Below are 24,596 nucleotides of genomic sequence, written 5' to 3'. Positions count from 1 at the left end.
AACAAATATAGGCATGCTTACAACAGTGCATCAGTCTAATAGAACATATAGATTCAGGGTTTAGTAAACTTTTACTGACCCTACGATAGGTCCACAGTCGATTAGGATGACCCATGCGACCCTACAAAAAATTTAAGTATAATGGGCCCACATGCCCATGTGGCCTGCCCGTGTAGGCCCACAGCTGAGATTGGCCTTGCCCGTTTGGATCACACGGCCTAGCCTAGATATTACACGCCCGCGTGGCGTGCCCTTATGGGCCCACATGCCCTGTGGCCCATACACCTAATTTGGAGTAGCCCATGTGGTCCACACGGTCACACCTTGGCCATCACACGGCCTTGTCCTGTGCACGGCCTGGTCTTTGTAGATACATGACTGTGTTGACACACACGGCCTACCATATGGGTGACCACACGCCCGTGTGGCGTCAACAGTGGCCTTTTTTGAATTTTTTTAAAAGCTTAATTTTTGCGTTTCGGGGTACACACCTGGTTCAATTTTATGCCAAAGCCGTCCCAAGACCACCAGAACCTATAATTCGCCAACAAACCACTGTGTTATTCACTTAAAACGAAATTAAAATTGAAACCAAGTCTTCCTACAATACAATAAACAACCAAATACCTTACCTTAAAGCGAGTACGATGATTTCGCATAACTACAGTGCCAACGGGGAAGTCCCTAGCCCTTAGATCTACTCTTAAGTACAAAATACACATCATTAACATAATCAAACATCCAACCATTACATAAAGCTTTCGAAGCACTTACCAAACACCACACGAAACAATACGTTGCACAAACGAAAATAGATTTAAAAAGAAATCGAAAGGGAAAAGGAGAAAAAGAAAAGAGGAAAAGGCGGAATTCGACAGAGAGAGAGGAAAAAATGGCGTCAGAAATTCTATAAATGATGAGAGATAAATGATATTTTTTTGAAAAATAACATAAAAATTCCCTCAAATATTCTAATAACTTCCTACTAAATCACATCTAGCTACCCTAGAATCCCAATACCACTAAACTACTATCCATCGACAAAGAAAAAGTAAAACTCCCTTGCTCGTGCAGGGATTCGAACACAAGACCTTCAGCAAACTCACATCAATCAGCAAAGCAAAAATAAAACTCCTTCACTCGCGCAAGGATTCGAACACAAGACCTTCAACAAACTCACACTCCACCTAATCACCAGACCAGCAGGCCCATTCTGATGTGGATGTACAAAAAATTAAATATAAGTCCATTGACCAAAGGTAGGCTTAATTTCCAAAAATAACAAAATTTTCTAAAGGTAAGGCTTGAACTTGAGGCCTCACACACACACACCTAGAACACTTAACTATTGAAGCAAATACAGAGTTATGTCACATTTTCACAAACGCAAAACTAAGAATTCTGGGGTGTTACTTGTTTTTATTTGTGATTATGAATTAATTTTCTAAATATCTAGGGAGATGAACCCTAGGATGGATTCTGTCTTTTGATTTATGTTTTACGCAATAAATACTTGGATCATGTTCTCAATTATGTGTGCTTAATTCTTGGTTTAATATTTTCGGACTATTAATCCATGTTTGATATGCTTGAATCAGAGGAGGAATAGACCCTATTTGAGAGTAGATTTAGCATATTTGAGTGGAGTTGCACACAAACCTAGAAATAGGACGACATAAATCTATCGGATTAGAGTCAAATTTAATAGGGGTATTCATAGATCGAGTTAACGCAACAATAGTTGTTTTAATTAGAAATAAATTTCAATTAATCAACCTAGAGTCATTTGCTCTTAGTATTGAAGAGAGATATTAGCATAATTTAGGGATTTCTACGGATCAAGATACTAAACGAAGAAATTGTTTAATTCAGATTGATAATAATAGATGAATCTAGGTGGATTCTTTCCTAGGTATTGTTTCGCTTCTTGGTTGTTTACTCGATTATTTTTCCGATTTGTTCTTTTTTGTGTTCTTTAGGTAATTTAATTAGTTACTTTTAGTTTTTAATCAATCACTTCAATTTTTCAGTTAAATAATAGAAAGACGCTAATTACTAGTACTTTTAGTATTTGTTGGAATGATATATGTGCTCACCATAGCTATACTATTAATTGATAGGTGCACTTGCCTTTGTCGAATTTTTAGTTGGTTTCGTGGACATCAAGTTTTTGACATCGTTGCCTTTACCACTCAATGTATGATTTGTTTATTCTGTGTGTGGGTATAGGTGAATCTTGAGGTTACGAGAAGTGAATTCCAACATCCAGCCAGTGAACCTCAACTTAACAATGTTTGTATAGTCTCGTTTTACTAAATATATAGCATGTACCTAAGTTGAGTCAATTTTTGGCATAATACATAATCATGTTAATATTTGAATCTAGTATTGGTGAATTAGAAATATTCAAATGGTTGGATAGTATATATATGAATTTGACACTTAAATGGTTTACATATGATGAAATATTCGTGACCATATATGAATGCATATGTCTATTTGTTAAGTGGTTTGAAGTTTCCATAAGTGTTTAATATAGAATGTATACTTATGAAATACAAATGTATATGTAAATGAAGAGATATGTTAGAAATGAACATTTGGGAATGACATTTTGGCTAAATAAGTGAATGATGTTGATAAAAATTGATTTTTAGGTGAAGCAAGTTGGTACCATTTTGGACCATTTGCAAACAAACGGTCACGTCGCAAAAAGACATAGTTAGTAAGTTGTGTCACAATATCTACTCGTTATTTTACAATATTTACAATTTGGTCCTAATTCAATCTCGGGTTAGCAAAAGTGCTTTCCTAAGCTCGTTTAAGACCTAAGAATGAGTAAGTATTGTATTATGATTGTGTATTTCACTATTTGCATGTTTAAATGGTTATATTGTGTATTTAATTTATCGTAGTTGCTCTGACAATAGATGTGGCATCTTGTAGCTCGGACCCGATGATTGGGACAGGTATAGAATATTACACTCGAAAATCTTTACAATTGTAGAACCTTCTTCCTAGGTTAACATCACTCCACGACGTCTCATGTGGTGCTAATTTCTTGCAATAACATCTTATTTCTTCCCCTGTCAAATATGTACTCCCTTTTCGATTTCGTCCCAAGAGTTTCCTTCCTACTGTTATCCATTCAACCAACTTTGCTAGCGTTAAGGGTAATTGAAGGAAAACGATTTCACGATCCGATCTATGCTTGATTATTGAAGAAGTTTTTTGAGATTTTTTGGAGTATTTTTCAGATCGGAAAATTTTTAGAGTGGGAGTTAGGTTTTACGACAAGAAAATTTGGGGAATATTGATTTTAAGGGTTTTTTTTGTACAAATTGTTTTTATGCAATTTTTTTTCTTCTAATTTCCCACATTTTTCCTCCAAGCAAACGTAAATATCCACGTGTTAAATGAAACTGACATTCAGTGCATCACCTCAGCAACTTAGCGTTCCGTTAAGTTTCCATTCATTTTGAGTAATTTTAACAAGTAGTGTGAGTTGAAAGGTGAAAAAAGGCTGAAAACTTTTGAGGAACTAAAATAACTCTTTTAACAATGTTGGAAATGAAAAATATCATTATGCGTTTAATTTATTTGAAAAACAGGCAAATTTTAAGTTGGGAGGTGATGAATTTGGCGAATCAAGCCAACATTTGTTGTGTGTTAGTAAATTGGCCCATGTGGCCAAGCAGTAAGGGTACGTAATAGCCATCCATTTTAAAGCCTGAAGACTCAAGACTGACACCAAAAAAAAAAAAAAAAGCTGCCATAATCAGTGACCGAGGGACCTCCTCAAATTTCATCATTTAAAAACGCCAAAAACTCCTCTTTCACCTCATTCAATGATTCCTTTAATTTTCCAGTTTGCTTAAGCTTCAAATTATTTCTCATACCAGATAGAATGGCTCAGGTAAATTTGTTATAGAATGGCTCAGGTAAATTTGTGTTAAGTTATTTTCATGTTTACGCTCTTTGTCTGTTTCACTGAGTTTCATGTTTACTGTTCTAGCAGAAGGTGGTTCTCAAAGTTCTAACCATGACTGATGAGAAGACAAAGCAAAAAGCCATAGAAGCTGCTGCAGATATCTATGGTATGGCATTTCATCATACGTTTTGCATGCATAAATAAATAAATGCTTTATCAGCTTAGTCTTTATCAAAATTAAAATCTTGATTGGGGGTGTTGCTCTAAACTTGTTTTAGCCTAACAAATTGGGTCTCTGGTAGAAATTAGAAAAAGCTTAATTGTGGTGGCAGGGGTTGATTCGATAGCGGCGGATCTAAAGGATCAGAAGCTTACAGTGATAGGGCAGATGGACGCAGTGGCGGTGGTGAAGAAGTTGAAGAAAGTAGGGAAAGTGGACTTAGTATCAGTAGGACCTGCAAAAGAAGAGAAAAAGGAAGAAAAGAAAGAGGAAAAGAAAGAAGAGAAAAACGAGGAGAAGAAAGAAGTCAAGGAAGAGCAAAATAATGGAAATTAGAAATCTCCCATCATCCTATTGTCTCTCTTCTATAGAAATAAGCTTTTAAGAATTGCATGGATACAATTTCTTCAAGTCCCTGTCTCAAGCAAAATCAATGAACAATGTGAAATGGAGGTTGGTTTAGGAATATAAACTTGAATATCATCTTTAGCTTCTAGGCAATTAATTGCTGGAGTACGAGAGATTTGCCAGTTAATGTTATTCAACAAATTGAAGTTATGTTACGGTTTACATAGAAACAATTTTAAATTCTTTTATATATTTAATTTATAGTTATTGTTCTGACAAAATATTTGTGTTAATTTTTTTTAGTTAAATCAATTCAAATCTTTACTTTTTATCACATATATACCATTTCTTTTAAATCGTACTTATGGTTAAATCAGTTACTTTGTTGTTTTGATTGGTCCATTTAGTTTAATTAATTTAATTAAAATTTATTAAGAGTAAAAAAATTTAAAAATTTTGCTTTAATTATCAATTCCTTAATCTAACCGATTCAAAGTCACTTTTTGAATAAATTTTTTATTAAACTAATTTTTCTGATCAATTCGATCCAATTCTATTAAGTAAAATAAGGTTTTGTAAAGAAAAATAAAATAAAACTTTATTGACATAATTAAAATAATAACAGGTAGCACAGTTTTATATCTAGAAGAAGAGAGATGGGATTTAAGTTATAAATAACACCTCCACCTTTATTTATTTATTTATATAAAACCTTCATATCTTCTTTTTATTAATTTTCTCATTGCAATTTTATAGTTATTGTTAATTTAGAAATAACTTAAAAATATTATCAACGTTAGTTCATGTATATTTTCAATTACTTTCATAAAAAAAAATAAACATTTTCATCTTTATGATCTTAACGCTTGTCATATAACTTCAATTAATTATTTGATAAAAATATTAATATATTTAAATGTTCAGATAAAAACTATATTTTGTAATTTTAAATCAACATTAAAATTTTAACTAATACTAGATTTTGTCACACTTACTATATAGGTGAAAGAAAAATAACTTATATTAAAATTATTTTCTTTTAAAAATTATTTAATAATGAACATAGGTGGAATGGTAGTGAACTTGTATTTTAATATTATTGAACAAATGTTTGATCTCTTAATTTGCAATTTTTAATTATTTTATTTAAAATATATAAAAATATTGAAAGACAAAGTGTTATCATAATAATGTTATTATAATTTTTAAAAAAAGAGAGTAATTTTTTAATTTTATAATTGAGTTGGTGACCCGGTTATGGATGACACCAACTCAGTAAAGTGTTTAAATATAAGTATTATATATATACTAAAAAAATTACATTTATTTTCAGATTAAATTAAAATTAAACTAATGCATCTTAAAAAGAAACTATATTTTTTAATTTTAAATAAATTAATCAAGTAGTTTTCTAATATATAATGTTAAATAAGCTTAATTAGAATAATTAATAAATGGTTAATATTATTTTAGCATTTTTTATTTCAAAATTTATATTTATAATCCAAAAAAATAAATTATATATTATTATGAAAGTTAACAAAACACCAACTTAATTGGAAAAACACTAAAAAAATCAAAATTAAAAAAATAATAACTTTTATTATAAAGGAATTTATGTATTTCACTAATTTTATAATATATTTTTTAAATTAAATAGCTTAAATTACAACCTTACAAGTGTGTTTAATAATTTTAAATTTTATCATTTCAAAATGCTAGCAAGTTTATATGGTTTGTTTGAATAAATAATTGTTTTAAGAAAAATTAAGTTAATCAAATTTTGCAAACTAAAAAAATTCTAAAATAAAAATACTTTTTTTTGGTCGAAATTAGGGTGTTCAATGCTAGGAGGCATGACTAGACCTCTTACTTCAGATGCTTTTCAAAGAGGTAAACTGGCCAAACAAACCCAAAAATACCAGTATTTTTGTAAATATGAAACATAAACTATACAAATACAAAAAAATATTTTTATAGTGATGTCACTTGACACATTGGAGTTTTTTTTTCAAAAAAGGGCCTGACAGGGAGAAAAAAAAGAGTTGAAATAGAAAAAAATTGGTGAAAAGAAAAAGTTGTTGTACATAAGGTAGGTAGCCATGACCGATTGGTCACATCGATGGTAGGCGTCAAACCTTTGGGTCATACGATTTTTTGAGTTACATCGGTACACCCCCAATGTTCGTTAATAGATGATGAGAATGCAAGTTTGGGTGTGGAGAACATTGAGCTCCCAATTGACCATTGCAAACAACCTAGACGTCAATGAAGGGCACCACAATGTTTCATCCCACGGGCAACTCCATCCAACCATCAATTTTGATATATGTAAATTGTGAAGTAAGTGTAACTTTACTTGTAATTATTTACAATTTTTTTCCTTATTTTAAAGTTATTTTTTTAATTATTTGAATTAAAAATTGTTTGAATTAATACTAAATCTTACTTACCATATATTTTATATTAATTTATGAGAACAAATATTTTTCTTATCATGATTTTAAGTTCTTACTGTATATGAATTTAATGCATATTGTCTCAATTTTGTAAAAAAATTAATTCATATATATTTGAACATCGGGTACATAAATTTATGTTCACCTTGATTGCAACGATTTTCCAAGATGGAAGTTTCAATGCGAGCAATTATTTCAACTGTGGCCACATGTTCTACATAGACCACAACATTTGGGTTCAACCTTCTCCCTTAAGTCCATGTCATTTCGAATCCTAGTGGCCTGCAGACGACCTTTGAGTACCTTACATAGCCCTAGGTTTGGGAGCAAATTGAATGCAGGTGAAGGCACTTCCCTTGTTGAGACATCCCTGAAAGTGGGAAACTTGTTTTCCACAATACCTTACATGCGTTCTAGTGTGTACACCTAATCAATGTATTGGTCACAATCAACATTGGCCCATGCATATGTTGCAACGACGTGTGAACATGGGTACCAAAGAGTCTTGAACCTCTTGCAGTCGTATAGCCTGTTTCAGAGATCAACTCCATATGACCTAGCCGGGATACCCATTCAACGACCAATAGACTTCATCATTTAGAAAGTTTCCAAGTGCTAGGAATATAGTTTTACATTAATTGACCTCGCTCTTCGTGCTTTGACTGCCAACGCCTTCCTATCCTCTTCGTAGTGAACTTGTCCCACCACTAACTAATTTTCTTGTTGCTACCCCATTTTTGGGATCAAGGTTTCTAGCATATAGAATGTAGTTGAGAAAATAACTAAAATGGGTAGATTTCATGTATGCTTCAAGACGACATTAACAAACTCTAAAAAGTTGGAGGTCATGTGACCATATAGCAGGGCTTGTATTGAAACATTAAGCCCATTGATACAACTCCATGCTATTGAACTAGTTGTGTAAATCATGGTTCATTTCAGCCTGAAGCCTCACCATCCTCTGTTTGAAATGGTGTTGTTCTAGCCTGTACCATACGCACGTAGTTCATAATACATGCTAAGTGAAAAGGACTAGATCGTAAAAAGTGTAAAAGTTGAGTTCTATTAGTTAAAAAGGTCTAATAGCTATGAAATCTTATACTGATGGACTTGAATTGTAATTATACCATTTGATGAATTAGTGGATAATTATAGATATGGTTTTGATAAAATTATGATGACTTTTAAAGGTTAAAATGGTAAATGGGTATATAAAGCTAAAATAACTGAAGAAAAAAGTGTTCATCTTCTTCAATTTTACACTACACTGTTGAAAATCACCATTGAAGGATAAGGTTAGGTTCAACCAAGCTTCTTTTGGTGCATGTAAGTGATCTCAAGCCCCGTTTTTAATGATTTTTATGTTTTTTGAGTTCTTTTTAACTTAATCTAGCTAGCCCAGGGATTAATTTGTAAAATTATAAAGGTTAAGGGTTATGCCATGAATGAATTTGAATGATTTTGATGATAATTGATAGATTATGAGTCCTTGTTGAGAAATAAATAAGTTTTGTTAAGTGATTTTTGATGAATTCAGGAAATAGGGACTAACTTGTTAAAGATATAAAATCTAGGGTTTTATTGTGAAATTGTAGTAAATGTGAGTTGTTTCAAAGTCCCTTGCATTTTTTTATTAACATGGATTTAGATTAAAACGGTAAGAATTTAAGTTATAAGCTTAAGGATTAAAATGTGAACAATTAAAATGTTAAAGGCAAATTGTAATTTTGATTAAAATGAAATGTGGATTAAATTGAATACTAGAAGCTAATGCTAAAGCTACGGATTAGTTAATCTAACTTCTACGCCTTTAATTGTCGAGGTAAGTTCATAGTATTTCAATACGTAAATGAATTTTTATTTGTATTCTTATATTATTATTCATTAATTAATATGTTTATAGAAAATTATTGTATGATTGCACATATGTGCCCTTGATTGTACTTTGGTACCGCTGATTGCACATATGTGCCCTTGATTATACTTCGGTACCCCTGATTGCACATACGTGCCCCTGATTATACTTCGTTACCTTTGATTGCACATACGTGTCCCAGTTTGTACTTTGGTACCCTTGTTTGTACATATGTACCCCTATTTGTACTTTGATACCCCTAATTGCACTTACGTGCCCCTGACTGTACTTTGGCAACCCTGAATGCACTTATGTGCCCCTATTTTTACTGTGGTAACTCTAAATCAAATAGAATGTTAATTTCATCTAATTGTATTTAGATTAAATGTTATACTATATCTTTACTAAGTTGTGTAAGTTTACCGGTTCTTGTGATTGTTTTGTAGATAATCGTTGCTAACATTTTGGAAGGATCAATTAATCGGCTCACACTATCCATCTATGTTTGTAGTTTTTGTATCTCTTATGGTAGTGGCATGTATATATAGATGAATATGTAGTTGAATTGTATAGGATGTTATGTAATAGTAATTTGGAAGTTTATGTTGAATTGGTAATTGCAATGTCTTACCAAAGTATGCCATTTTGGTCATTTATAAGTGCATGTATATAAGGTTGTTTTGGTATGTTTGAAATTGTAATATCCCGAATTAGGGCGTAATCGGAAAAAGTGGTTTCGTGACCACAAATCCGAGATAGAAATAATTATTTTATAATTATTTTGATGTTTATGATATGATTGCATGATTGTGTGAAAATTTCGTGATGAAATCCTATGCCTAAAGTGCTTAAATTGAAATTAGGGACTAAATCGAATAATTTGCAAATGCATTCTAGGAGTTTTTAGTATGAAATTGTTTTGGAATATTAAAGAGGAGGTCCTAAATAGAAATTTGACCAATTTCTAAGTCTATGGACAAAAAAAAAATTGGACATGGATGGAATTTTTGGAAAGTTTAGTAGGAAGGGCATTTTGGTCATTTAGTTATTAAAATGAATTCAAAATAAAATTAAAAGCTAATTTTTGTCCATATTCTTCATTAGGCGGAAATTTCAAGGGTTCTCCATAGCTAGGGTTTGTTTCAAGCTTCCAAGCTCCATAGTAAGTGATTCCAGGCCCCGTTTTTAACGTTCTTTACGTTTTTAGAATCCCGTAGCTCGATTAAGCTTATGCTAGCAATAATTCAACCTAGGGTTCATATTTGGAAAAATACCCATAGGTGAAATTTGTGTATTTTGCTGTTTTATGATAGAATATGAGGTTTTAAATTATGTTAGACAACTTGTACTACTCGGTTTTAAGTGAAAACGAGTAAAATGGCTTAATCGGTAAAAATACCTAATAGTCATAAGTGCATGTTAGAGTGTGAATTTGATGTTGCTATAGAAGGGAAAAATGATCAGCATGTCATAAAACATAAGAATAAGGGATGAAGTTTAATTCCCGAGCCTAGGGTCAAAAGTGTAATTATGCAAAAGTTTACGGGCAAAAATGTAATTTTGCCAAAGTTTGTATTAAAGACCTTTTTTGATGAATGTATGTATTAAATAAGATTAATTTGGCATTAGAGATCAAGAGAAATGAGATTCAAGTCGCGATTGAGGGAAAAACAAAGTTTGCGAAGAATAGGCTCGATTGCTAATATTTTGTATCGAGGTAAGTTCATGTGTAAATGTAGTAACATAATTGTCATTTTGAGCATTTTAATGTTGTTTATATGATATGATGCTTATTATTATCATGAAATGTTATGTTTTGTGGTTATTGTTGAATAGTATGTAATTATGTGAATTACTTGATGAGTATGAACTATCACCGAGTATCGGTTCCGATATTCCGTGGAAGAAGGAAAAGATGTGTAATCGAGGAAAAATCTCGTTTGAACCTTAGGAATAGATTAGAATACAAGTGACATGTCACTAGGATATTTGAGTTCCAAACTTGTTGAGTTGAGTCCGAGTTCGTGAGATGTAACTAGGCATCCGAACTCGTTGAGTTGAGTCCGAGTTCACTTATGGATGCGAACGCCCTAGCTAGTTGAGTTGAGTCTAAGTTCACTTATGGGCGGGTTACATGGTAGCTTGGCTACATAAGTTCCGCAGGCTATTGAGTTTGTCTAGCTGTGGGTATGGCACTTACGTTCATGAAATTCGCGAATTCGAATTATATTCTGATGTGTTCAACGGGTGAATCTTAAGTGAATGAGAAGAATGCCTAAAACGAAGGTGACATATTGGTAAGTGTGGTGAATGAGTAAATTTGACAGGTATGTGTTTAAATCCTCGAGTTGAGAACTTGGTATGATGAAATCGTAGAAAGATATTAAATGCAAACGAAACACGAATGTCTTGATGTTGTTTATGCAAATGATGTTTTATGTGGAATTGCATGATTATGTTACTTGCTATTTACATGTGAACTTACTAAGCATTTATGCTTACCCCCTCCTTTTCATTCATTGTAGTTGTTGACAAGCCGGCTTGAGAATCAGGATAGGTCGAAGACTCGTTCACACTATCCGAAGACCTAAATTGGTAAAATGGCTTGTGTATTTTGAATGTGGCACGTATGGCAAAATACTCACTTTGTGTAAATGATTTTATGACATGGTTATGGTTTGGTAAGAAAAGGGTTTGTGAATGATTAACCATTGGAATGGCCAATCTAAATCATATTTGATGCCATGTATGTTTAAAATGCTATTTAGTCCATGGAAATCTATAGTAAAGTGAAATTTGTTATAAAACAGAATATTGCTGTAGCAATGATGTGAATTTTAAAAATCACTAAAAATAGTATAAATTGAATTAAATGATGAATAAGTTAAGGAATCGAAGCTTAATGAGTCTATTTTCATATGGATTGAACAAAATAGGTATATGAATTATATTTTATGAGATATTTGAATTTTTGTGAAACAAGGCCAGAGTGATTTCTGGATCCCCTATTCTAACTTTAAGAATTTACCATAAATTGTAAAAAAATAATTAGAAGACATTATTTATATGCACAGATTCCTTATTGAGTCTAGTTTTAAAAGAAACAAACGTCATAGTCATTGAAATTCTGTACAGAGAGAAATCTTATTCGTAATACACAGAGGTCAGAGAAGTTGAACCCTAAAACAGGGGAGACTTTAACTAATAAACTGTAATAATTGGCCTGACTAAAAATTCTAGAAAGAAATTAGTAAATATATATGAGTCTAGTTTCATTAAAAATTTATGAAATTGGATTTCGAGTTTTGGAACTCGAGATATGAATTTTTAAATGATTGTGACGCAGATTGCCAGCTTGAATGGAAATTTTAAAAATAAATTGTTTGAGCTGTTTAAGTAATGAATTAAGCCGGTTAACACCTCCTGTTCGAATCCGTTGACGGTCTCAGGTATGGGGAGTTACAAAAATAGCTTGATAATGGTCATTTGTGGTGTGTTTTGGAACTTATTTGTACTAGGTCTTTATGCAAGAAATGAGGTAAGGTTAACTTTATTTGGTAAATGATGTTTGATGCAATTGTGGTGCCTTTGAATGGCATATTGGTTAGGTAATATTATATGATTGTAATGACATGTTTATGTATGTTTGAAAAATATTTGAACCCCTTGAATGTGTGCCTATATATTTTAAGTGATTAGGTATGAAATGGACTTGTAATGGTTTGATTTTAGGTACATTTTGGGTTTACACAGCTTAGGAAACAAATGTGTGACATAGCTGTCTGAGGCACATGGCTTGGCGACACGACATGGTGTCATCGGAGAGTTTTTTAGTGTACAAGTCAGTAAGTTACACGGCCTAGCAAGCAGCCTGGCACACGAGTGTGTGCGGCTACTCAGAGAGTTACACGGCCTGGCACACGGGAGTGTGACATGACCGTGTGACCCTACTAAGTGAGTCACAAGGTTAAGGACACGGGCTGGGACATAACTGTGTGTCCTTTGTTCGAAAGTTACATGGCCTAGGACTATGTCACAAGGCCGTGTGACCCTTGTTTCCAATTTTTTCTTCTATTTCCGTAACTTTTTGTTTTGTTTCAAATTAGTTCTGAACTGTCTTTAAACTATTTTTAGAGCCTCGAGGGCTCGATTTAGGGGCAAAATGTAAGTGATTGAATGGTTTATAATACATTTAAGTTATTGAATGTTATATTGTTTAAATGTTTTCGATTGTATGGTAATGCTCTGTAACCCTAATTTGATAATGTAGATGGGTTAGGGGTGTTACATTTAAGGGTATCAGAGCTACAGTTTTGTCAGTTCTAGGACTAACGTAGAGGATTAAAGTTTAGTATATACATGCCACATATACCCTGTGATATTTGATCCGCTCTAGTATTGTATTTTCTTATAGATTCAAGATGTTAGCTGATCGAATTGAGCTGTAGTTAGCGAAGCTGAAAGTAATGTTCAAGCTTTGATCCGTAAAGCAAGAAATAGTGCGTCGATTCCACAGTTCATTGGTGATGAAATGAAAAATGTGTTTCTCAGAATGATGAACCAGTGGTTCAATGAATTGAAGCAAGCAAATCATACAGCTCTGCCACTTCCACCCCTACTGTGCCTCCTCTGGAACCCCTAGGTCCTCAAAATCCTATATCTGTGACGGTTACTTGGGTATCTATAGATAAAATCTGGAGATATGGAGCGGAAGAATTCAAAGGCAAGGTGGATGTTGATCTTGTAAAAATCGAGTACTGGTTAATGAATACAATAAAAGTTTTCACGGAATTGATGTGCACTCCTGAAGATTGTTTGAGATATCATATTAGTTGGGATTTCTTTCAGACTAAATTGAAGAAGAAGTATGTTAGCCAGCTATTTATTGACAGGAAAAAGAAATAATTTCTTGAGTTGAAATAAGAAAATCAGACTATAGCTAAGTATGAACGGGAATTTATGCAATTAAGCAAGTATGCCTGTAATATAGTATCAAATGAGGAGGAAATGAGTATTATATTTGAGGACAGGTTGAGTGATGATATCAGTATGTTTGTGGTAGCACTAAAGTTATGAGAATTTGTAAAACTTTCAAAATTGGCTTAGCAATTTAAAGAAATTTGCAAAAGCTAACGACAGTTAGATTCAAAATTTCGAGATTTTAACAAAAGAGGGTCATTCAAGCTTGTTCAAATGTCTTCATCAAAGAAATTTAGAAAAAAAACAAGTCTATCAGCTACCCCTTCAGAATGCACTGGTAGAGAGAAATCGAGGCAAAGCAATTTCCAGTCTGTTAATTCTCTAGTGGCTAGTGTTGGAAGTGTAAGAAATGTTGAGAGAACCGTTCCTATTTGTGAGAAATGCGAAAAAAGATATTTTGATGAGTGTAGATCAAATTCGGGAGCTTGTTTCCATTGTAGATCTACTGACTATTTCCTTCGTGATTATCCGAAAAGGCAGAATGATTTTGGTAATCAATTTAACAAGCTTGAAGTAACTTCATAGAGAGGTAGACGATCTGGAAATGCTAGAAACACTACTTTCAGTTAAGGGAAGAATAGTGAGATGAATGAACGATTTGAAGCGAGAACACTAGCTAGAGCCTATGCAATCAGAGCTCGTGAGGAAGCTACTGCCCTAGACGTTATGGTGGGTACTTTTCCTCTTTGATATTAATGTATATGTATTGATTGATCTTGGATCAACTTATTTGTATATATGCATTGCATTAGTAGACAAAAATTACCTGTTGAGTTCACTGAATATACTATCAAAGTTACGAATCCACTGGGTCAGTGTGTTTTGATTAATCAGATATGTAGCTCGTGTCCAGTGAAAATTAGGGGTTACAATTTCCTCGCTAGTTTGATTTTTTTTGATGATTTTGATATAATTCTGGGAATTGACTAGTTGTCTGAACATGATGCAATAGTGAGTCAAAGGAAGCAAGTTAGTTTGAAGCGTTCGAATTGTGAATTTATTTGTGTTAGGGCAGATGGGGTCGATTGTATTTCAAATGTAATTTCAGCATTGTCATCTCAAAAATTTATTAAAAAGGGATGTGAAGCTTATTTAGCGTGCATTCTTGATTTGAAAGTGGTTGGGTCAAAAATTGAGCAAATACCGATAGTTAAAGAGTATGCTTATGTATTTCCTAAAGAACTGTCCGGGTTGCCACTAACTCGAGAAGTAGAATTTCTAATCGAACTTGTGTCTGGGATAGCTCCAATTTCGATAACATCGTAAAGGATGACCCCAACAGAACTGAAAGAGTTAAAAGTGCAGTTGCAAGAGTTATTAGATAGCAGATTTATTCGACCGAGCGTGTCACCTTGGGGTGCTCCAATTTTGCTCGTGAAGAAGAAAGATGGGTCAATGAGACTAAGTATAGATTATCGACAACTGAATAGAGCTACCATTAAGAGTAAATACATGATACCTCATATTGATGATTTCTTCAATCAGTTGAAAGAAGCTATAGTATTTTTGAAGACCGACTAGAGATCTGGATATTATCAGCTGTGAGTTAAAGAGCAAGATGTATCAAAAACTGCATTTAGAAATAGATATGATCTCTATGAATTTTTAGTGATGTCATTTGGCTTGACTAATTCTCCTGCGACATTCATAGACTTGATGAATCAGGTATTCTAGCCATATTTAAATTGGTTTGTTGTGGTATTCACTGATGATATACTGATTTATTCACTAAACGTGTCGGATCATGCCGAACATTTAAGTGCTTAATGCAAACTTTGTGTGAAAAATAACTATATGCAAAATTCAATAAATCTAAAATTTGACTACGAGAAGTAGATTTTCTGGGACATGTTATGTATGCGGATGGAATCAGGGTTGATCCTAATAAAGTATCTATGATTGTTGATTGAAAAATTCTGAGAACGTTTCTAAAGTCCAAAGTTTCTTAGGATTAGTCGAATACTATCGGTGATTCGTTAAAAACTTCTTGATCATTGCTTCACCTATGACCAGGTTATTACAGAAAAACATTGAATTTGTTTGGTCTGATAAGTGACAACAGATTTTTGATTAGCTAAAAAAAATTTTAACAGAAGCTCTAGTGTTAACTCAGCCTGAATTTGGAATGGCATATGTTGTTTACATTGATGTGTGTCTCAATTGTTTAGGTTGCGTGTTAATGCAGTCAAGGAAAGTGGTAGCTTATTCTTCTCGACAGTTAAAGCAGCATGGAAAGAATTATCCTGCTCATGATCTTGAGCTGGTCGCTATTGCCTTCGCTTTGAAGATATGGAGGCATTATTTATACGATAAGAAATGTCACGTGTATACTGATCACAGAAGCTTAAAATATTTAATGACCCAGAAGGGATTGAATCTGAGACAGTGATGTTGGTTAGAGCTACTAAAAGATTATGATTTGGTTATTGATTACCATCTGGGAAAGGCTAATGTGGTCACGGATGCACTCAGTAGAAAATTATCATTGTTTGCACTTTGAGCATTGAATGCTCATTTGGCATTGAATGCTCATTTGGCTTTGAATGCCGATGGTTTCATATTGGCAGAATTGAAGACTAAACCCTTGTTTCTACAACGAATTCGAGAGATGCAAAATGATGATTCGAAGTTGTTAATGAAACGAAACTTGGTTCGGAACAAATTGACTATTGAATATAATATTAGTGATGATGGTACATTATATTATCGCGATAGAATTTATGTTTCAAATAATTTAAAGTTGAAAAGTGACATTCTATCTGAAGCTCACAGTACATATTTCATTCATCCTAGTAGTACAAAGATGTATCGTGATTTAAAAAAGTTGTACTAGCGTCCAGGTATGAAATGTGAAATTTATGAGTTCGTAGCCAAACCTTTGATTTTTAAGTAGGTAAAAGCAGAGCATCAGGTGTCGTTGAGATTATTACAGCCTACTATGATTCCTGAATGGAAGTGGAATGAGTCATGATGGATTTCGTATCTGATTTCCTGTAACTTTGAAAAAGAAAGATTCAATTTGGGTGATTGTTGACAAATTGACTAAATCGACTCATTTTATTCCAGTTAGAATAGATTACTCACTCAGGAAGCTAGCAGAATTATATGTGTTAGAGGTTGTGAGATTGCACGGAGTTCCAACATCTATTATTTCTGATCGTGACCCGCAGTTTACATCGAGATTTTGGAGTAAACTTCATGAGGCTTTAGGCACTAAACTTAATTTTAGTACAACGTTTCATCCTCAGACGGACAGCATTGTATTCATGAGTTTGAGGGTACCTGGGAAGAATATCTACCGTTAGCTAAGTTCGCTTATAATAACAGTTATCAATCTAGTATTAAGATGACACCGTTTGAAGTTTATATGGAAGGAAATGTAAAATATCATTGTATTGGTCTGAGCTGAGCGAATCCAAAATAGTAGGGATTGATTTGATTCGAGAAACTAAAGATAAAGTTTGAATTATCTGAGATTGTTTAAAAGTTGCATCTGATCGTTAGAAGTCGTACGTAGATTTAAAAAGAAAAGATATAGAATTTTCTATTGGCGATTAGGTATTTTTAAAATTTTCTCCATGGAAGAAAGTGCTACGATTCGGCAAGAAAGGAAAGTTGAGTTTGAGATTTATCAGGCCATATAAGATTACCGAAAGAATTGGTCCTATAGCCTATAGATTAGTTTTACCTCTAGAAACTTATAGATTAGTGCTACGATTCATATTGTGTTTCATGTTTCAATACTAAGACGGTACAGATCTGATCCATCACACGTAATTCCTTATAGTGAAATTGAATTACAGCCAGATTTAAGGTATTTTGAAGAACCGGTAAAAATTTTGGCTCAGGAAGTCAAAGAACTTTGGAATAAACGAGTACCATTGGAGAAGTCTTGTGGCATCAACATAGTACTGAGGAGGCTACCTGGGAAATCAAGGAATCGATGAAATTACAATATCTGAATCTATTTTCAAGTAACAATTTTGAGAACGAAATTTCTTAAGGGGGGAGAGTTATAACAGCCCATTTTCAGTGATATCAAAAAATAATGGTTTTGGGACCACAATTTTGATGATTAAATTATTATTTTATGATTAAATTAAGGTCTATGGTATTATAGTAAGGTTGTATTAAAATTTTGTTAAGAAATTTCGACGTTTAAATGGTTAATTAAGTGAAAAGGGCTAAATCATAAAAAAGTGTAAAAGTTGAGTTCTATTAGTTAAAAGGGTCCAATAGCTATGAAATCTTATACTGAGGGAGTTGAAGGGTAATTAGACCATTTGATGAATTAGTGGATAATTATGGATATGGTTTTGATGAAATTATGATAAATTTTAAAGGTTAAAATGGTAAATGGGTAAGTAAAGCTAAAATAACTGAAGAAAAAGTGTTAATCTTCTTCATTTTTACACGACACCACTGGAAATCACCATTGAAGGATAAGGTTAGGTTCGACCAAGCTTCTTTGGTGCATGTAAGTGATTTCAAGCCCCGTTTTTAATGATTTTCTATTTTAGAGATTGTTTTAGCTTAATCTAGCTAGCCCAATGATTAATTTGTAAAGATATTAAAGGTTGAGGGCTATGGCATGAATGCTTTTGAGTGAGCTTGATGATAATTGTTAGATTATGAGTCCTTGTTGAGAAATAAACAAGTTTTGCTAAGTGATTTTTGATGAATTTTGGAAATAGGGACTAACTTATTGAAGATATAAATTCTAGGGTTTTATTATGAAATGGTGGTAAATGTGAGTTGTTTCAAGGTCCCTTGCATTTTTTATTAACATGGATTTAGATTAAAATGGTTAGATTTTAAGTTATAAGCTTAAGGACTAAAATGTGAAAAGTTCAAATGTTAGGGAAAAATTGGTAATTTTGTAGAAATATGAAATGTGGATTAAGTTGAATTCTAGAAGTATTTAATTGATTGAAATTATCCATTTAGATCAAGATAAACCATGTTTGGACTTAGCTCGAGGAAAAGCTAAAGCTTCAGATTAGTTGATCTAACTTCTATGCCCCTAATTGTCGAGGTAAGTTCATGGTATTTCACTACGTAAATGAATTTTTATTTGTGTTCTTATATTAAGATTCATTAACTATTATATTTACAGAAAATTATTGTATGATTGCACATACATGCTCCTGATTGTACTTCAGTACCCCTAATTGCACATAGTGCCCCTAATTGTACTTCGGTACCCCTGATTCCACATACGTTCCCTTGTTTGTACTTCAATACCTGTGATTTTACTTACGTGCCCCTGGTTATACTTCAGTACCCCTGAATGCATTTACGTGCCCCTGTTTATACTTTGGTAACTCTGAATAAAATAGAATATTAATTGCATCTAATATTATTTAGATTAAATGTTATACTATGTCCTTACTAAGTTGTGTAAGCTTACCTGTTCTTGTAGATTGTTTTGTAGATAATCATTGCTGACATTTTGGAAGGATCAATCAATCGGCTCACATTATCCATAGATGTTGGTAGTTTTTGTATCTCTTAGGGTAGCGGCATGTATATATAGATGAATATGTGGTTTAATTGTATAGGATTTATGTAATAGTGATTTGGAAGTTTATGTTGAATTGGTAATTGTAATGTCTTACCAAAGTATGTCATTTTGGTCACTTATAAATACATGTATCTAAGTTTGTTTTGGTATGTTTGAAATAGCTTGATAGTGGTCATTTGTGGTGTGTTTTGGCACTTATTTGAACTAGGTCTTTATGCAAGAAATGAGGTAAGGTTAACTTGATTTTGTAAATGATGTTTGATACAATTGTGGTGCCTTTGAATGACATATTGGTTAGGTAATATTATATGATTGTAATGGCATGTTTATGTATGTTCGAAAAGTATTTTAACCCATTGAATGTGTGCCTATATAGTTTAAGTGATTAGATATGAAATGGACTTGTAGTGATTTGATTTTAGGTACATTTTGGGTTCACACGGGCGTGTGACATAGCTATGTGAGACACATGGTCTTATGTCATTGGAGAGTTTTTTAGTGTACAAGTCAATAAGTTACACGACGTAGCTGATGGCTTGGCACATGAGCATATGGGGCCACTCAGAGAGTTACATGGCCTGGCACACTGGCGTGTTGTAATGCTTCAAAGTTTGCGCCTAGAAGTATTAGGTCTTGAGTGTGGGTGCAGTTAGGAGACTGCACATAAAATTTAGTAGTGCAAGAAAGTGACACAAACGCATGTTTGGCTTAGTGGTTGTGTGCTCTGGAAGTGTATGGGAAGTCATGGGTTCAAGCCTTGGCTTCTACAAAATTTTTCTTTTCAAGGATAAAACCCTTATCTTTGGCCAGTAGGGTTATAAGTATATTTTGGTAAAACATGATAGAATGGGCCTACTGGTCTAGTGGATAGTGGAATGTGGAGTGTGCTTGTGGTTTGAGGTTCAAATCCCTAATTGTGCAAATGGAGATTTTTTTTTGCTGGTGGCCTTAAGAGGAAGTTGTGTTTGACCGAAATATTAAGAGTTTGAACAGATTTGAATGGAGCTATTGTTAGCCGAATTTAAGGAGATGGATGGGAGGAAATTAAGGAGAAAATTAAGAAAGTTTGAATTTGGAGAAGAGTCTTGCCGGGTTTGAACTCTAGCACTTAATGTTTCGGTTGTGTAGGGATGTTGGGGGAGGTGTTCAGTGCGTGGAAGGCTGAACAAAATTGGGGAGTTCTTTTAGGGTAAAATTCGGCTATGTATTGGTAATTGGTCATTTCATTTCGGGATTTTGCCAAATTGCGGTTTTGCTCACTCTTTGTTTTCTGAAGCCGATTTGTGCTAGGAAGTCTTTTGGTACCTGTTAGTTCTGGCTAGTGCTTTTGGGTACTTTCATTTTGGGACTATCTCGGTTGCTGTTCTTCTCCTTCTACTCTTTGACAACTGTTTTCCCTTAATACCTTTTGTAGCTGAATAACCTCCTGTCTTTTCTCTCTCTGACCCTTTCGGTTTTCAACCTTAGTCTTGATTGAATCTCTCATTCTTCTCCTTGACTCAATTGATCACCTCTTTGATCGAATACATTTTTTCTTCCCTCTCTCAAAACTTTCTTTCTTCTTGTTTTGGCCGAATCTCCTTGATTGACTATTGCTGAAAGTCATTTGAGTTATTGGTAAGGAGTGTGGATTCTATTGTGGAAGTTCAGGGCAATTATTCTTCTCATTACAAGTGGTCTATTCACTTTTGGGGTCAAAGTTTTGGAGTGGTACATGGGTGTTAATTCAGTAAGGATCTGCGATTGTTGGTTTGGTGCACTGATCTCGGAAGCATTCCGGTTACAACCCTATAACAGGTGTGTGAAACACTGCCATTAGATGTGAAACTATAAAGGCTGAAAAGCCGAAAGGTTGAAAAGCTAAAAAAGTGGATTGATGACACTACACGGGCGTGTGGGCGCCCGTATGGCAGGCCGTGTAATTGACGAGATGGCCATGAACGTCTTCATGGGCCGAAACGATACTGGGCCATTTTGGGCCGAACTAGGCTATGTAGGCCCAATGGCCCTGTAGGCCTTACACGGAATCAATCACATAAAAGTGTGGTTACTATTGGGCTAGGCTGTGTAAACCACACGGCTAACGCAAATTTGGGCTATGTAGGTCATATGAACGTGTGGGCCCACATGGGCCCGTAATATGGGTCGTGGGCCCATTATCATCGATTGACTGTTAAGGTTGCATGGGTCGCTCAAGACGACTGTGGACCTACTATTGGGCCGGTAAGTGTACCTGGACCTTTATTTTTGGTAAGATAACTGTTTTACCCCTATGTGATGTATGACTATTTAAGCATGCCATTTTTACTTTATGTACATTTATATCATGTTGCATTGCATGGGGTGAGATATATGATTTTGGAGGAAGTGTACTGAAAGGCTATAAGCTTATTACTGGCAGCTGTGCTGCAAATACTGTTTTAGTGCCATAACCGGTACAACTTGGTATGTAGGGTTGGGTGGGTCAATTTTATCCCCGCATGGTGTGTAGGGCTAGTACGGAGATGGTGTGTAGCAGATGGATTGGGTAGGATTCTGTGTTTGCATGTTGTATTGAAATAGGCTAAGACCCAGACTGCCACTGATACTGAAATGGGCTCAGGCCTAGACTGTTACTGCTACTGAAAGAGGGGCTAAGGCCCCTAACTGAAACTGAGGGCTTAGGCCCAAATTTTGTTTACTCTGATTGTATGCTTTTATGGGATTTCACACACTGAGTTTTCGTAAACTCACCCATCTATTAACTGTGCAGGAAATCCCCAGGCTTAGACGGATCGAGGCGACATAGGACTCAGAGGTGGCCACTCGACGAAGTTTCTTTTAATATTATAATTAATATTTTATTTTGGGTTTTATTATGTATTAAGGCCTCTATAATTTTTAATTTTTTGGGTTTATTTATTTTTGATTTATATCTGCTAGTAGTAGGATGCGAGTTTTCAAAAGATTTGCATGATTTACCAAAATACCACGAATACGCAAAACCATTTCAAAAGTTTCTGCGATAAACGAGATTTTTGAATTAATAAGTTTTAAAGTGAATACTTTTTGATAGTGACACAAATTTTAAAATCATTTCCTAATTCACACAAAGAGGCTAAATAAACAGTGGGCTTTTCAAACGATTTCACGTTTTACAAAAAACACTTCAATGTGACATTGCCAGATTCAGCCATAATATCCAGACCAATTTGGGGTGTTATATTTAGTGGTATCAGAGCCAGGTTATAAAACTCAGCTGTGGATTTTGGGCTTTTACAAAAATCTGGAAATTTTAACAGAATTGTTTCAAATGGTTTAAAATGATTGATATAATTTGGAAATATTTTATTGAAGAAGTGGTACGTCGAGTCTCCCGTCGATCCTGTAAGTCTTCTGACAGTTTATACTAAAATGTTATTACTGATACTACTTAGGGTAGTAAAAACTATATCGAAACTCTCTAGTTAGAGTAAACTACGAACCGTAGCAAGACTACGAACTGCGAAAATAAACATTGAGATAATATTGTTCATAAGATATTTGTAATAAATACTGGAACAATAAATTGACTGGCATAAAACTGTTAATACAGACTAAGTGCATTCGATAATGAGCATCAGAGGTACTCGTGGAAGAGGCCGCAGCAGAGGCCGTGAGACTGCTCGGGCTAAGTCTTCGTCAGTTGGACACCAGCCTAATGAGGAAGTTAGAGAGGCACTAGCCTAACGGGGTCTCAAAATTGAGTGGCTGGGGACAACACACTATCCCAAGTGATGTTGAGGATTCTGGAAAGGGTCGCTGGGTCAAGTATTGTTACTATGGGCCGTGGGCCAGTTACAGAACGACTCAGGTCAAATGGGGCTGAGATATTCAGAGGTATTGCTGGAGTGGCCCCTATTGTAGCTGAATATTGGATCGAGGCCACAGAGAGGATCATGGATGACCTCGACTGCACCGCCAAAAAAAACTGAAGGGTGTAGCATCATTGCTGAGAGACGAGGCTTACCAGTGGTGGCTTACTGTCAAGGAGGGCCAAGTCGATCGTTTGACCTGGAAGTTTTTCAAGACTACTTTCCAGGCTAAATATGTGGGTGCCAGCTATGAGGATGCCCGTAGGAGGGAATTTCTGAATTTAACTCAGGGAGATAAGGCAGTAGCGCGTAGGATGGTGGCAACTGAATATAAGCGTTGTGTTCATTTCCAAAACGACCTCAAAGATAGCCTACGAGTTTTAATAGCTCCACAGAGGGAGAGAGGTTTTGCTGCTTTGGTGGAAAATGTGAAGATTGTCGAGAATATGAAGCGTGCTGAGCGCCAAAATTGCAAAAAGGAAAAGGGTAGGAACAAGAGGGATTCAGAGCCCTCGAGTTCATTAATGAAGCCTAAGAAAAAGCCAGAGATGATGGGCCGATCAGATTTGAGGCCTCTGTTGTTGTTACTGGACCGCAACCCTGTGCTGATTATGGGAGGCATCATCAAGGCGAGTGCTGGCGAAGGATTGGGGCATTTTTTAGGTGCGGATATTTGGAGCACCTTATCAGAGATTGTCCACGGTGGTCCGATCAGATGCAAGCTACTGGTACGAATACTGTTCAGTAGCCACCGAGAGGCTGTGGTCAAGCTAGGGGTGGAAATGGTTTGGGCTGTGGTCACGGAATGAAGGGCAGAGGTGCTGGTTATACTAAGGCAAGGTAGCCAGCACTGGTTTATGTTGCACGTCACCGAAAGGATGAAGACGCCTCAAATGTTGATGCGGGTACGTTCTTTATGTACCGTACTCTATACTAATTGATGTTGGGTCTATGCATTCCTGTATGACATGTACTGTACTTGAAACCTCGGGTTAAATGTGGTAGTGTTTTGGAATTAGAGTGCGCAGTAGGAGCGTAGTAGTGTAGTCTGTGTTATGTGACTAATCTGATAGTTGGAAATTTCGAGGATGAAATTTCTTTTAGGAGGGGTGAATTGTAATGCCCCGAAGTTTGGGCCTAGAAGTATTAGGTCTTGAGTGTGGGTGCAGTTAGGAGACTTCACATAAATATTTAGTTGTGCAAGAAAGTGACACAAATGCATGTTTGGCTTAGTGGTTGTGTGCTCTGGAAATGTATGGGAAGTCATGGGTTCAAGCCTTGGCTTCCACAAAATTTTGCTTTTTAAGGATAAAACCCCTATCTTTGGCCAGTAGGGTTATAAGTTTATTTTGGTAAAAACATGATAGAATGGGCCTACTCGTCTAATGGAATAAAATTAGACTTAGTTTTCAAAATTATAAATGTTTACAAATGAGAATTCTAAAG

At 34.6% G+C, this 24,596-nt stretch overlaps 1 protein-coding gene across 3 annotated transcripts; it reads left to right on the top strand.

The window, feature by feature from the left end:
- Window positions 1–3,669: 3,669 nt before the first annotated feature.
- On the top strand, window positions 3,670–4,575 carry LOC107890216 (heavy metal-associated isoprenylated plant protein 39). 3 transcript variants are annotated; one of them, XM_041077426.1, is made up of 3 exons: window positions 3,670–3,916; window positions 4,019–4,097; window positions 4,264–4,575. In XM_041077426.1, exons 1-3 carry the CDS (start codon window positions 3,908–3,910, stop codon window positions 4,485–4,487), a joined length of 312 nt encoding a protein of 103 aa, XP_040933360.1. In that variant the 5' UTR covers window positions 3,670–3,907; the 3' UTR covers window positions 4,488–4,575. The 3 variants fall into 3 exon arrangements, with proteins under 3 accessions (XP_040933360.1, XP_040933359.1, XP_040933361.1); XM_041077425.1 differs by having other exon boundaries at window positions 4,016–4,097; XM_041077427.1 differs by having other exon boundaries at window positions 3,753–3,941.
- Window positions 4,576–24,596: the final 20,021 nt, after the last annotated feature.

Source organism: Gossypium hirsutum, chromosome A09 (assembly GCF_007990345.1).
Source record: "Gossypium hirsutum isolate 1008001.06 chromosome A09, Gossypium_hirsutum_v2.1, whole genome shotgun sequence".
Classification (NCBI taxonomy): Eukaryota; Viridiplantae; Streptophyta; class Magnoliopsida; order Malvales; family Malvaceae; genus Gossypium; species Gossypium hirsutum.
Note: the sequence above shows the minus strand (reverse complement) of the source record. Positions and strands in the feature narration are given on the sequence as shown.

Excerpts from the sequence above, each read along its gene's own strand:
- LOC107890216 (XM_041077425.1), top strand. Across the intron at positions 4,098-4,263 it reads AGCTGCTGCAGATATCTATG|GGGTTGATTCGATAGCGGCG; the intron begins GTATGGCATTTC and ends TTGTGGTGGCAG.